Source organism: Sceloporus undulatus, chromosome 6 (genome assembly GCF_019175285.1).
Source record: "Sceloporus undulatus isolate JIND9_A2432 ecotype Alabama chromosome 6, SceUnd_v1.1, whole genome shotgun sequence".
In the NCBI taxonomy this organism is placed as follows: Eukaryota; Metazoa; Chordata; class Lepidosauria; order Squamata; family Phrynosomatidae; genus Sceloporus; species Sceloporus undulatus.
The window spans coordinates 26,355,195-26,368,159 of NC_056527.1; the positions used below are offsets into that span (position 1 = coordinate 26,355,195).

Here is a 12,965-nt window from a genome sequence, read left to right on the forward strand (position 1 = left end):
AATAAACTGTGGAAAGAATAACCATTGGACAAAGAACTAAAGAATCATGTTTCTTTGTAGGAACCACATACAATAAACTGTGGAAAGAATAACCATTGGACAAAGAACTAAAGAATCATGTTTCTTTGCAGGAACCACATACAATGAAATAATTTCCAGAGGAGCAGCTGTGTTAATCTGTTGCAGCAAAACACAGTGAAATGTGCTAGTTTTTGCGGTATTACAAGACTCTTCTGTTTTTATAAAATGATACATTTGATTTAATAAAAATGACTCCATTGAACATCCTTGACAGGCTTATGAGGTAGTGGAGCACAAGCAAACTGTGAAACAAAATGACAATACTAGCAAAAATGGAGCTCATATTCAGACTGTGTTCCACCCATACACTCTAGGAAGAATACTTCCCTCAGTATCTTTGCCATTCAAATTTAGCTGAGATGAGTATCAAGCGCTCTTGCTTATTGTGAGGAAAAATAAAGAGGTCATTTGACCAGAAAAACCTTTCAGGGGCTTAAAAACAAAGCAGCTCTCTGTTACTTTCTACTCAGCAAAGCCATTTTCTCTCCTTCTTGAACCTCACTTCAAGCACTCATAGTTGTGGCTGTTGAAGCGGGAACCTGGTACTAGTTTCTCGTGAGAAAAACTATGTTTTGCAAGCACTGTCCTCACCACTAGAGCTGCATGAAGTAGGAAGAGCACCGACATACCTCTGTGTTTGTATAATACGTATTCCAGGATGACCGTAATGACTCCTGTCCTCCGATATCCCACATGAGGAAATGTGTGTTTTTTACTACTATTTCTTCAACATTGCTTCCTATGGTGGGAGAAGTGTGAACCACTTCATTCATGAGGCTAAAGTGGGAGCAAAGTAGTATGTTTAGCAAAATATAGAATATGGTTCTACACATTAGTATGTTGTTATAGAATAACATGTGGTTTGTTGGATAAAATTGAAGGTTGCAGTGGGAAAAACACATCTATTATATCAAAAATATGTTTTCCATTTTTTTCATTTAAAAAAACCCTCAAGTTCTTCCACATGGTCAGGAAAGCTGGGATAAACTGACACACACATGCACCACTTCAGTGATTAAGGTCCATTAGAGAGATGACTATTAGTTTATACCAATCCTATTTACAAGTTTCTATTTAGAAGTTCAGTACTCACATGATTCAAACCAGGAAAATGGAGATGAGACCAAGGACTCTGCCCCCTCCACTGTAACTTCACCAACAATCTCTGTAGTTTCCTAAATACTGAGGACTGCATCCCTGCAGCAGGAAGCTACTTCTACTTGTGAAGTGTCCCCATACTCTGGTCAGCTCTGACATACCTGAAAAATCAGGATGCTCAGATGCATAAAGAACCTACAGAAGAAAAGCCTTCCTGCTTCAGAGGCTACACCTCCAACAAGTATTGGGCTGCAGGAGCAGGCAATGAGATGTGAAAGATGATCCCATTGGGGCCAATGGGATCATCCTTGCTCTGTCTGTCATATGTTCAGAACCATGGGGTGGCATACCTTTAGAACAGGAGCATACCTTTTGAATGTTGTGTTCAGAATTTAGCAGCATACTGTCTTTTTAAGAAGGGGTCTAGTGAGAAATTGCATACAGTACTGTTAGCTCATTAGCTTTAGCTTATAATGTGCTCTTAAAATTACATAATACCAAATACTTCCAGATGGGACAGATTAGAAGAAATATTTTAAAATAAGATGCCACAATTCTGACAAAAGAGGGTTTTCTCTTGCTACAGTGTATCTATCTTCCTGATGTACAATACATCAGTTACTTGTTTATGACCTTTTCTACTACAGTTCCTTGTGTTTAGTAAAGTTATTGGAACATCATGAAATAATCCTCTGACGTAACATTATGTATATCAGCATTCTACAATAAACTAAGGGCCTGAACAGACAATCCAAAATTTTGGGGTCTCTTTAGAGGTATGCTGTTTAAATAACACATGCATCTTAAGAGGCCAGAAGCTGTGCTCCAGTCCTTAGGACTGGAGCATGGCTCTGGCACAGCTTCTGGCCTCTGAGGACACACGCATCATTTAAACAGCATACCTCCAAAGTGACCCAAAGCAGCTTTATTTTGGCCTGCCTGTTCGGGCCCTAATTGAGCAAAATGGGATAGGAAAACATTTTCCTTCCACCAATGGAAATAGCTGGGCTATCAATGACAGATTAGATGTGAATTGCTCTAAATGTGAAGGGTTAAAATTGGAACAACTGAAATCTTATTTAGGAAACACAACATCAAGCTGCCAAACCATAAAAAACAAACAAACACAATAGCAAGTTTCTAGGCCATGCATAAATTTAACACTTAGGAATTTAAGGACAACTTGTTCAGAGCTGAAAAATATGTTATTCTTCTAAACTTTGTAAACACTGTTCCCAAGCATTAAATTATGATCAGAATCACATCCTCAGGACTTAAGTTATCAAGTCAAAATACGGTACTTACAACTGGTACAGAATGGTGGTCTTTCCAGCATTGTCAAGTCCCACAATTATCACTTTGTGCTCTACAATACATAAGAGTGAACAGTGGTGAATAGCACCACATTTTAGCTCAATATGACCTTATCAATAATCAGAAATCCTAACACAATGATATATCCTAGTTCTGGCTAATGAATTAGTTTCACTGACAGATTGCTAATAAGATATTTAAAGCTGTCCTACAGGTTGAACCTCCTTTATCTGGAATTCCAAAATCTGAAATGCTAAAAAAAAAAAAAACCTTTTTCATGGGTAGCTGAACTAGTTGACACATTTGCTTCTGGTAGTTCAGTATACACAAACTTTGTTTCATGAACAAAATTATTTAAAATGTTGTATAACATTACCTTTAGGCTATGTGTCTAAAGTGTATAGGAAACATACATGAATTTTGTGATTAGATTTGGGTCCCATCTCCAAAATAGCTCATCATGGCCTGTTACAGACTGCCAAAATAAAGCTGCTTCGGGTCTCTTTTGAGGTATGCTGTTTAAATGATGCATGCATCCTAAGAATCCGGAAGCTGCACCAAAGCTGCACTCCAGTGCTTAGGAATGGAGTGTGGCTTTGGCGCAACCTCCGGACTCTTAGGACTCATGCATCATTTAAATAGCATACCTCCAAAGAGACCCGAAGCAGCTTTATTTTGGCAGTCTGTAACAGGCCTATGTCTGTATTAATTCTCAAACCCAAACCATTTCTGGTCCCAAGCTTTTTGGATAAGGTTGTGTGCTTGTTGTTGCGTGCCTCTAATTTCTGATTAATGGGAACCATAAGGTGAACCTACCATGGGGTTTTCTTGGAAAATGTCTTCAAAGGGGGCTTGCCATTACCATTCTCTAAGGTTCAGAGAGAATGACTCAACCTGTACTAGACGAGGAATGTTCCTCTATACCATTTTTTTGCAAAGCCTTTTCCAGTCTATTCTATCCAGACTATCAAGATCCCTCTCCACACAAGAGGTTAGAATATAGACATAAAAAGGACTGAAAAAAGAGCATTGACCTTTTAAAAGCCAACATTCCTTTTATAGCTGTTTTCCAATAAATTAGCATCAAGAAGCAACTACGAACCCTTTTTCCTTTGAAGCACTTAAAAAGCAAACATATAGACGCAGCCCAGATCCTTGAATGCTACTAAAGGCCAGTAGTTCATGACTAATGTAAATAACCAGTCTAGGCAATTATTAAGCAGTTTTCCCCTTTTCTCCACTAGACCTTTTTCAAACTTTTGTCAACTTAGTGCAAAACACATCTCTTGAGCTAACACATCAAAGTCAATGAATCCTGACAAACCATTTCATTTTTTTTGGGGGGGGGGGGATATCTCTACTCTTCCCACTACATTTAAGCTGTTGTTGTTGTTGCTGCGTGCCTTCAAGTCATTTCTGAGTTATGGAGAATCTATCATGTATTGTTTTGTTTTGGCAAGTTACAGAGGGGGTTTGCCACTGCCATCCTCTGAGACTGAGAGATTGTGACTTGCCCAAGATCACCCAGTGCCTTTCAGGGCTGGGGAGTAGGAGTAAGGAGTAAAGGAATTAGAGGTATTTACAGGAGTAGGAGTAGGAATAAGGAGTAACAAAATATATTTGTTATTCCTTATTCCTGTTATTATATTGTACATTCAAACACCAAAAAACAATTTTATTATATTGCACTGGGGAAGAGACTGGGAGGCAATGAGAGACACACTACACACTACACACACACACACACACACACACACACACACCAACCTTGCAAAGCAACCGGGGCTTTTCCCCAGGGCTGGGAGTAGGAGTAAGAGGTTTGTACAGGAGTAGGAGTAGGTGTAATATTAAGAAAAAATATCTTACTTCAGAGTAGGAGTAACCCCAAAATCACCACTACTCCCCAGCCCTGGTGCCTTTACATGACTGAACCAGGATTCAAATCCTGGTCTCCAGAGTCACAGTCCAGTATGCAAACCATTATATCACACTGGCTCTCACATTTAGGAAGGCGATCTTCAATTAAAATATTGTATATGTTCCCATTTTGTTTTTTACTTCAAAATATAATGTGTGCAGTGTATGTAGGAATTATTTTTTATTTATTTATTTAAATTTTAATAATATATTTAATTATTTATTTTTTGGCTTCAGCCCCCCAGTTGTCTGAGGGACAGCAACCCGGCCCCCGGCTCAAAAAGGTTGCCTACCCCTGCTCTAGTCTATCACAATGAAAAGAACACAATTCAAGATTAGGAAGAAATAAAAAGATGTTGAAGGCAATACACAGAAGAGATATATAAAAGAGATGAGAAAGTGAAAGACACAGGGAACAAGGAACTATATGAAGATGAACCTCAGATTTAAAAAATGGAGTAGATGCTGCAATAAGAGAACTTGGGAAAAATAAATCACCAGGAACAGATGATACCACAATTGAACTGCTACAATCCTCAAAGACTGAATCAACCCTAGTGCTAACCAAAATACAGTATGTCAACAAATATGAAAAACAAAACAGTGGCCAACGGATTGGGAACTATCAATATACATCCCCATCCACAAAAAAGGAGATACCAAACACTGCAGCAACTACAGAACCATAGCTGTCATCTCTCATGCAAACCAAATTATGTTCAAAATTCTGCAACACAGATTCCAACTATACATGGAGAGAGAAATTTCAGAGGTGTAAGTGGGGTTCAGGAAAGAAAGAGGCAGTAGGGACCACACTGCAAATATATGATGGCTAATGGAGCACACCAAGGAATTCCAATAAATAAATAAATAAATAAATAAATAAATCAGCATGTGCTTTATAGACTATAGCAATGCCTTTGACTGCATAAATCATGAAAAGCTATGGAACACTCTCAAAGATAATGGAGTGCCAATACATTTTATTGTCCTGATGAGAAATTGGTACAGTATTTAGGAAAAGAGGTTACTGTTAGAACAGAACATGGAGAAACAGAATGGTTCCCAAACTGCAAAGAGAACAGGCAAGGCTGCATCCTTTCACCCTATTTGTTCAACTTGTATACAGAAAATATCAAATGAAGCATAGGCTTGGGCACAGAAAGAGGAGTGAAGATAGGAGGAAGGAATATCAGCTATCACAGGCACGTTACAGATGCGCCTATAGTACATCCCCAGGACGTACTAGGGTTAGGAAGGGGCATCACTTCCTGACGCCCCTAACCCTAGTACATATTGGGTACGTACAAAATGGCGGCACCCTTCCACACGGGCACCGCCATCTTGACGTAGCGGATGCTTAGCGTCCACATGTCATGTCCCGGAAGTGATGCCACGAGTGCGCGACTAGCGCCTCACGGCGCCACTTCCAAGGCGCAAAAAGAAGTGCCATTTTCAGGCTGCTTTTTGCCACGCCTGGGAACCACGCGGTTTGGCTGCTGCAGTTCCTGGATGCGGCAACCGGCAGCGCCGGCAGACCGCCGTTTTCAGGCGGTCTGTAACGTGCCTAAAATATGCAGGTGATATCATACTACTAGCAGAAAACATAAGAGACCTGGAACACCTACTAAGGAACCTCAAAGAAGAAAATGCAAAGGCAGGCTTACTGCTAACAAAAATAAAGACCAGAGAATCTACACAAATTCAGCCTAGACAAAGAGGAAATCGAAATAGTTCCTGTACTTTGGATCAAACGTTGACCAGAATGGGGACTGCAGTCAAGAGATCAGAAGAAGACTAGGAATGGGGACAGCAGCTATGAAAAAAACTAGAAAAGATCCTAAAGAGTAAAGATACCTCCCCATATAAACTTGCTAGAGCCCCACGATCTCCAGGAGAGGGCTTTTTCTTGGTCCCCCTCACTATCCCAGGCTTGCTTGGTGAGGCCACGAGAAAGAGCCTTCTCGGTGGCATCTCCCATCCTCTGGAACTTCCTTCCACAGGTGGCTAGGCTGTGTCCCCCTCCCTGCTGGCCTTTTGCTGGCAAGTAAAAAATGTTTTTATTCAGGCAGCCTGTTAAAAATTATGACAGGGTAGCTTTTATATAGGGTATATTAGATTATGTTTTTAAAACCTTTCTATGATTTTAATATTAATTTTATACTGTTTTATCTAGGTTTTTTAAAAAATTAAAAATGGTTTTTAAAGTGCTTTTATCTTGTGAGCCACCTTGGGTCCCTTTTTGGGAGAAAGGCAGCATAAAAATGAAATAAATAAATAAATACACCTGAGCATGAAAGTTAGAATCGTCCAAGCCATTGTGCTCCCCATTACCAGGTATGAATGCAAGCACTGGACAGTGAGGAAGGACGATAAGAGGAAAGTCACTTCATTTGAAATGTGGAACTGGATACTGTACAAGTATTAATGATATCATGGACAGCTAAAGAGACAAACAAATGGGTCCGAGAACAGAACAAGCCTGAAGTCTCCCTGGAAGCCAAGATGATAAAGTTGAAGTTGTCGAACTTTGGCCACATCATGAAAAGGTATGACCCATTGAAAAAAGAAATAGTGCTAGAAAACTTGGAGGGATGTAGAGAGAAAGATCACATGTTAAATGGATGGACTCCATTAAGAAAGTCATGAGCATGAAAATTTGCAGGACCCAAGCAAAGCAATGGAGGATATGGAGTATTGGATATGTCTCACCCACAGGGTCGCCCTGGGTCGAGATTGACTCGAAGGCAGTTAACAAATGAATACTGTTGGAATGCTTCTAAACAGCAGCAAATCCAAACACAACAGCTCTTACATGAGAAAGCAACTAGGCCAAGAGTGCCTATACAAGCATCACACATATGGGGCTGGCAACTACTGCACAACAATTTTTCCACCCAGCATAGACAATCTGTATAGTGAATTGGTCTGACACAATAGCTATTGCCATGTGAAAGCATTTTTAAATGCCTTAACTTTGGGAACCAACAAATCAGCAGAGAGCTATTCATTAAAATAATCTCTGTCCATATGGGTTCTTTTGGCAGCAGCTTCAAATAATGTTATGAACACGATTGTCTCTCATAAAAGGTTAACAGATATGCCATTCTGAAAAGAATGCATTCATCCACCTTTGTACAATCATTTTTCCTGTTCTGTAAAACTGAGGGACTCCATCAGGATGGCTGGAAGCATTTTAGATTAAAGGAGAACAAAAGCATGCTTGCAAGTTAGGTACTGTGGGCTGAATTACCTAAATTTCAAAAAGTTATTTTAGAACAGCCATGTCCCACATGTCTTGAACACTGGTCTATTTGCTTTATAGCAAAAGCATTTTTTTAAAAAAACAAGAAAAGCTCATGCGCCTTGAAAATGAGGATAGGGAAGAAAAAAATATCTTTTTTGCAAATCTCTTCATTTAGCCCAACTGATATTTGCACTGAGCATGGTGTTCTCTGTATCTTGCATGTGCCATTAATCCTACCTGTTCTAAACAGAACATTAGTCAAATGAAAGTAGTGACAAAAAAAAACCTTCTCAAATATCCACCGATCTTTAACAAAACCCAAGTACTTCCCTTAAAACATTTTATATATATTGCCAGTCCTAACAGAGAAATAGTTTCCCTATTTTGAAAACGCCAACAATCCTTTAAATGACCACCTTGTTGTGGTAGTGGTGTACCTTCAAGTCTTTTCCAACTTATTAAACTGTAAAGTGAACCTATCATGCATGGAGTTTTCCTGGCAAGTTTTTTCTGAGGGGGTTTGCCAGTGCCATCCTCTGAGGCCAAGACAGTGTGCCTTGCCCAAGCTCACCCAGTGGGTTTCCCTAGTCAAGCTGGGATTCAAACCCTGGTCTCCAGAATCACAGTCCAATGCTCAAACCACTACACCACACTTGCTCTCCTCCCCGCCCTCAAATCTTCCAGCTAATTTTTTCACCACAATCCCAACTGCTGATTCATTACCACCCCAAATGTGAAATTTTGCTGCCAACTAGTACTCTATACTCCCATGACAACAGAGCTCATAGATTCTCCTTTTCTGGGGGTTTTTTAAATTGAGGTTAGATGGCTACTTTTCAGGGGTGAACCAGGAGTGGTTTGGACAAGGTCACCCTTGATTCCCTCCTAATTCTATTCTTCTTCTCTGAATCCTTTTTTCCCCATCTTATGCTCTCTGCCAGCTCTATCATGTTTCTTAAACACCTCCACCCAACCAGGCTGATTCTACTATTAGCAATAGGTCCCTTCTTTTGCTCTAAAGCACCACCTAAAGTCCAACATCATTTACTGCTTTTTCCTTTCTCAGCTTCCCATCTATCTGCTCCCGGTCAAGCTAATCAATTAAGCCTCCCCTCTTGTCAGTTTCAAGAGTCAGTGTGGTGTAGTGGTTTGAGCATTGGATTATGACTGTGAAGACCAGGGTTGGTCATGGAAACCTGTCGGATTACCCTAAGCAAGTCACGCTCTCTCAGTCTCAGAGGAAGACAAAAGGCAAATCCCCGCTGAACAAATCTTGCTGAGAATACCCTGTGATAGGTTTGCCTCGGGGTCATAACAAGAACAACAACAACAACTTCATACCCACCTCTTCCCACAGATTGAGGTGGGGAACAACAACAAATCAACAATTAACATAAATTAAACTAATGCATCTGAGGAAATAGACTTAAGTCTACGAAAGTTCATGCTGCCAACTTCTTTCTTTCAGTTAGTCTCAAAGGTGCTACAAGAACTCTCTACAGACTAACATGGCTATATCTTTGAACATCAATTAGAACACATTAATTAAAACATGCAACAGTTTAAAAGGACCAGTAAGACATACACATTTTAAAAGAGTCAACATTTAAAATTCAACATCATAATTCACAATTTAAAATTATCTGGATACGCCTGCTGGAACCATAAGTTGGAAATGACTTGAAGGCACGCAACAGCAAAGAACCAATTGAAGGGTGAGATATAAAACCACGAATGATAAAATGATTGCTAAGATTTCATCTTAGGCTGAGGGTTACCATAAGTTAGAAATGACTTTAAGGCACACAGCAACAACCTTGTCAGCTGAGCATGATTTTCCCCCGCTAGACTCCAGTAGTGACAGTAATGAGGAGACTCCAATTCTAATCTACATTTAGCCCTGAAGGCTCTTGGAGGTGACATAATCTCCTTCAATTCAGAATTGTTGCCGGGGATGAAATGGGTGTTGGCCGCAGGCTGAAACCATGCCCTGACAGGTTTCTCAGAGGAATGTCAAAATGAAAAAGGAGCAAGTGATAATGTCCCTCCACTGTTCTACAGTGGAATGTGTGTGCTGGGTGCCTTCAAGACTTTTCTGAATTATGGTGACTGTAAGGCGAACCTATCATGGGTTTTTCTTGGCAAATTTCTTCAGAGGGGACTTGCTACTGCCTTCCCCTAATGTGACCTGCCCAAAGTCACCCCAATGGGTTTACAAGCCAGGATTTGAACCCTGGTTTCCAGAGTTATAGTCCAATGCTCAAACCACTACACCACGCTTAGTTCCTCTGCCAGTTTCCAGTAGAATGTAGTGATTCCCAAACTCTGGTCTTCCTGCTGTTTTGGACTCTAGCTCCTAGAAGCCCCAACCACCTTGACCAATAGTCTGGGATTCTGGGAGCTGGTCCAAAGTCCAAAATACCTGGAAGGCCAGAGTTTGGAAATGACTAGAAGAATGGAACAGTGGAATAGCCTGCTTCAAATGGTGGCAGACTCTCCTTCTTTGGAGGTCTTTAAGGTTGGATGGGCAGCTTCCATAAGTGCTGTGGTTATGTTATCCCTGCCTGGCAGCGGGTTAGACAAAATGGCTCCCAGAGGACCCTTCCAACCCTATGAGAGATTAACTATCCCACTCAGCCTTTCTGCTCTGCTTTTCTTAATCACTTCCCAAGAATTCACTGTGTGAATCGGTCCAACCTGGGATTAGATTGGCAACTGTAAAATAGAGGACTTTTTTCTTCAGCTGCCCCTAGACTATGGAATGACATGTCGGAAGAAATTGGACAGCTAAACACACTGTCCAAATTTAAAACCGTACTGAAAACCAGCCTCTTCCAAACTATTCTTATCCAGACGATTTTTTAAATTGTGATTTTAGATTTGTTTGTTGTTGTCGTTGCATGCCTTCAAGTCATTTCTGACTGAAGTCGACCCTGAGGCAAATCTAAGACAGGGTTTTCTTGGCAAGTTTCCTCAGAGGGGGGTTGTCATTGCCATCCTCTGAAGCTGAGAGTGTGTGACTTGCCCAAGGTCACCCAATGTGTTTCTATGGCTGAGCTAAGATTTGAACCCTGGTCTCCAGAGTCATAGTTCAACGCTGAAAACACTACATCACACTGGCTCTAACTTTAAATGTGGACGGTTTTAAACTGTATATGCCCTATTTGTCCTTTCAAACTGCTGTATGTTTTCATCAATGTCTTTTAGTTGATGATGTTCATTGTTGATTTGTTGTTCCCCACCTTGATCCACGAGAAGAGCTGGATAAAAAAATAAATATTATTATTACAATTGTTATTAGGAGAGTCGGTGTGATGTAGGGGTTTGAGCACCGGACTAGGAGATAGGGGACCAGGGTTCAATTTCCAGCTTGGTCATGAAACCCACAGGGCGACTGTGGGCAAGTCACACTCTCTCAGCCTCAGAGGATGTGGCAATGGCAAACCTCCTCTCTGAACAAATCTTACCAAGGAAACCCCATGATAGGGGCACCATAAGTTGAAAATGACTTGAAGACACACAACAACAACCAAAATCATGACATTTAACCATCATGACTACTTTTGATGGACTCCTGAAGTATGTATTTTATCATTTGATTGCATCTTACATCTTTTAATGAGAAATGTTTTAACACTGTACTGATTTAATGCTATTTTAATGCACACTTTTGTATGTTTTTAACATGTTTTAACTATTTTAATTTGTAAGTCAGAAGCGAATTGAAGGCACACAACAACAGGAACAACATTTGTAAGCCACTTTGTGTCTCCATTTTTGAAAAAAAAAGCAGGATATAAATAAATATAATCATCGTCATCATCATTTTATTTTCTTATATCCTGCCTTTCTCCCAATATAGGGATTCAAGGCGGCGAACAAGGCAGTTAGATCATCATCATCTAACACTGAAACCATGCTCTCCCTCCTTAAAATAATAGTATAAAATGTTAACACACACACACACACACATATATACATACATACATACTGTATATACTTGACTATAAGTTGACCTCATGTATAAGTCGAGGTTTTGGGGCCAAAATTATGGATTTTGATATGACCCATGGATATGTCAAGGGTAAAAGTTAGTATAACAAAGGATGTAAAGGACAAAGCAAAGGAAAAGGATGGTAAAGAACTTACAAAACTCCAGCAAGCATTATTATTCGTGCTGATACCAGGGCAGATTAAACGCTTTGTCTTTCACCAGAGGATGGATATATATATATATATATATATATATATATATATATATGACTTAAAGTATAGTACGTACATTGACCTGTGGATAAGTCGACTCAGTTTTGTTGGGTTAACCTAAATTTCTAGACTTATACATGAGTATATACAGTATATACATTAGAGTCGTAATCCAATGCTCAAACTACTACACAATGCTGGCTTTGCCTAAAGTAATAATTATTATACGGTAATTACTATTATATACTATATATATATATATATATATAGTTATTATAATAATTATTATCTTAGGCAAAGCCAGCGTGGTGTAGCGGTTTGAGTGTCAGATTACGCCTCTGAAGAGCAGAGCTCTCCCCAAAGAAACCGCAACAAACTACGACTCCCAGGATGCCATGCCATCGAGCCACAGCGGCGGTTAAAGTGGCGTCAAAACCTGATTATTCCTCCTGTGTGGACGCAGTCATGATGGCAGAAATCAGAGTGTCTGAATAGAGAGAGGAGCGTGATGTAGTGGTTTGAACGTCGCACTATAGCTTTGGAGTCCAGGGTTCGAATCCTGGCTCAGCCATGAAAACCACTGGATGGCCTTGGGGCAAGTCACACTCTCTCAGCCTCAGAGGATGGCAATGGCAAAACCCCTCTGGGAAGGGGGGACAAGTAAAAAATGACTTGGAACCACACAACAACAACACCACAATTACATTATTATTATTATCCTCCCACCGAATAAATGACCATAAACCCTTCCCATATTGCCTGAGCTGCCTCTAGGGAACAGAGGAAGCCCTCAGAGACCCTTTCCCCGCTCACCCTGGTTACAGAAAAGACTCCACAGCTTGGCGAATATTAGACCCATCCCGGAGCAACGAAACAACGCAGCCGCCTCCAACGGAGCCTTTCTCTGACTGTTCTTTCTTCTTTTCTCTTCAGGCGGCCGGGAGCGGAGTGGGCGTGGCCGAAACCCGACAAGCCCCGCCCCCTTTCTCCTCTGACTTTCAGCCACACAAGCAGCCCATCCTTCCTTCTCTCCGGGCATCCCCCTTACGTCACCGACGCACGCTGACGCAACGCCGTGACGCACAGGGTCGAAACCGGAACG

At 40.6% G+C, this 12,965-nt stretch overlaps 1 protein-coding gene across 2 annotated transcripts in view; it reads right to left on the reverse strand.

The window, feature by feature from the left end:
• Positions 1-12,865, reverse strand: part of ARL5B (ADP ribosylation factor like GTPase 5B) — an 18,441-nt gene extending 5,576 nt beyond the window's left edge. The window contains exons 1-4 of one of the 2 annotated variants that reach the window (XM_042472701.1): positions 12,677-12,865; positions 2,485-2,545; positions 703-858; positions 1-6 (exon numbers count right to left, since the gene is read on the reverse strand). The exon at positions 1-6 is cut by the window's left edge and continues 88 nt beyond it. In XM_042472701.1, the coding sequence (XP_042328635.1) occupies positions 1-6; positions 703-858; positions 2,485-2,545; positions 12,677-12,722 (269 nt within the window). In that variant the 5' untranslated portion in view covers positions 12,723-12,865. The remainder of the gene's footprint in view (positions 7-702; positions 859-2,484; positions 2,546-12,676) is intronic. The other variant, XM_042472700.1, reaches the window with a different exon arrangement.
• Positions 12,866-12,965: the final 100 nt, after the last annotated feature.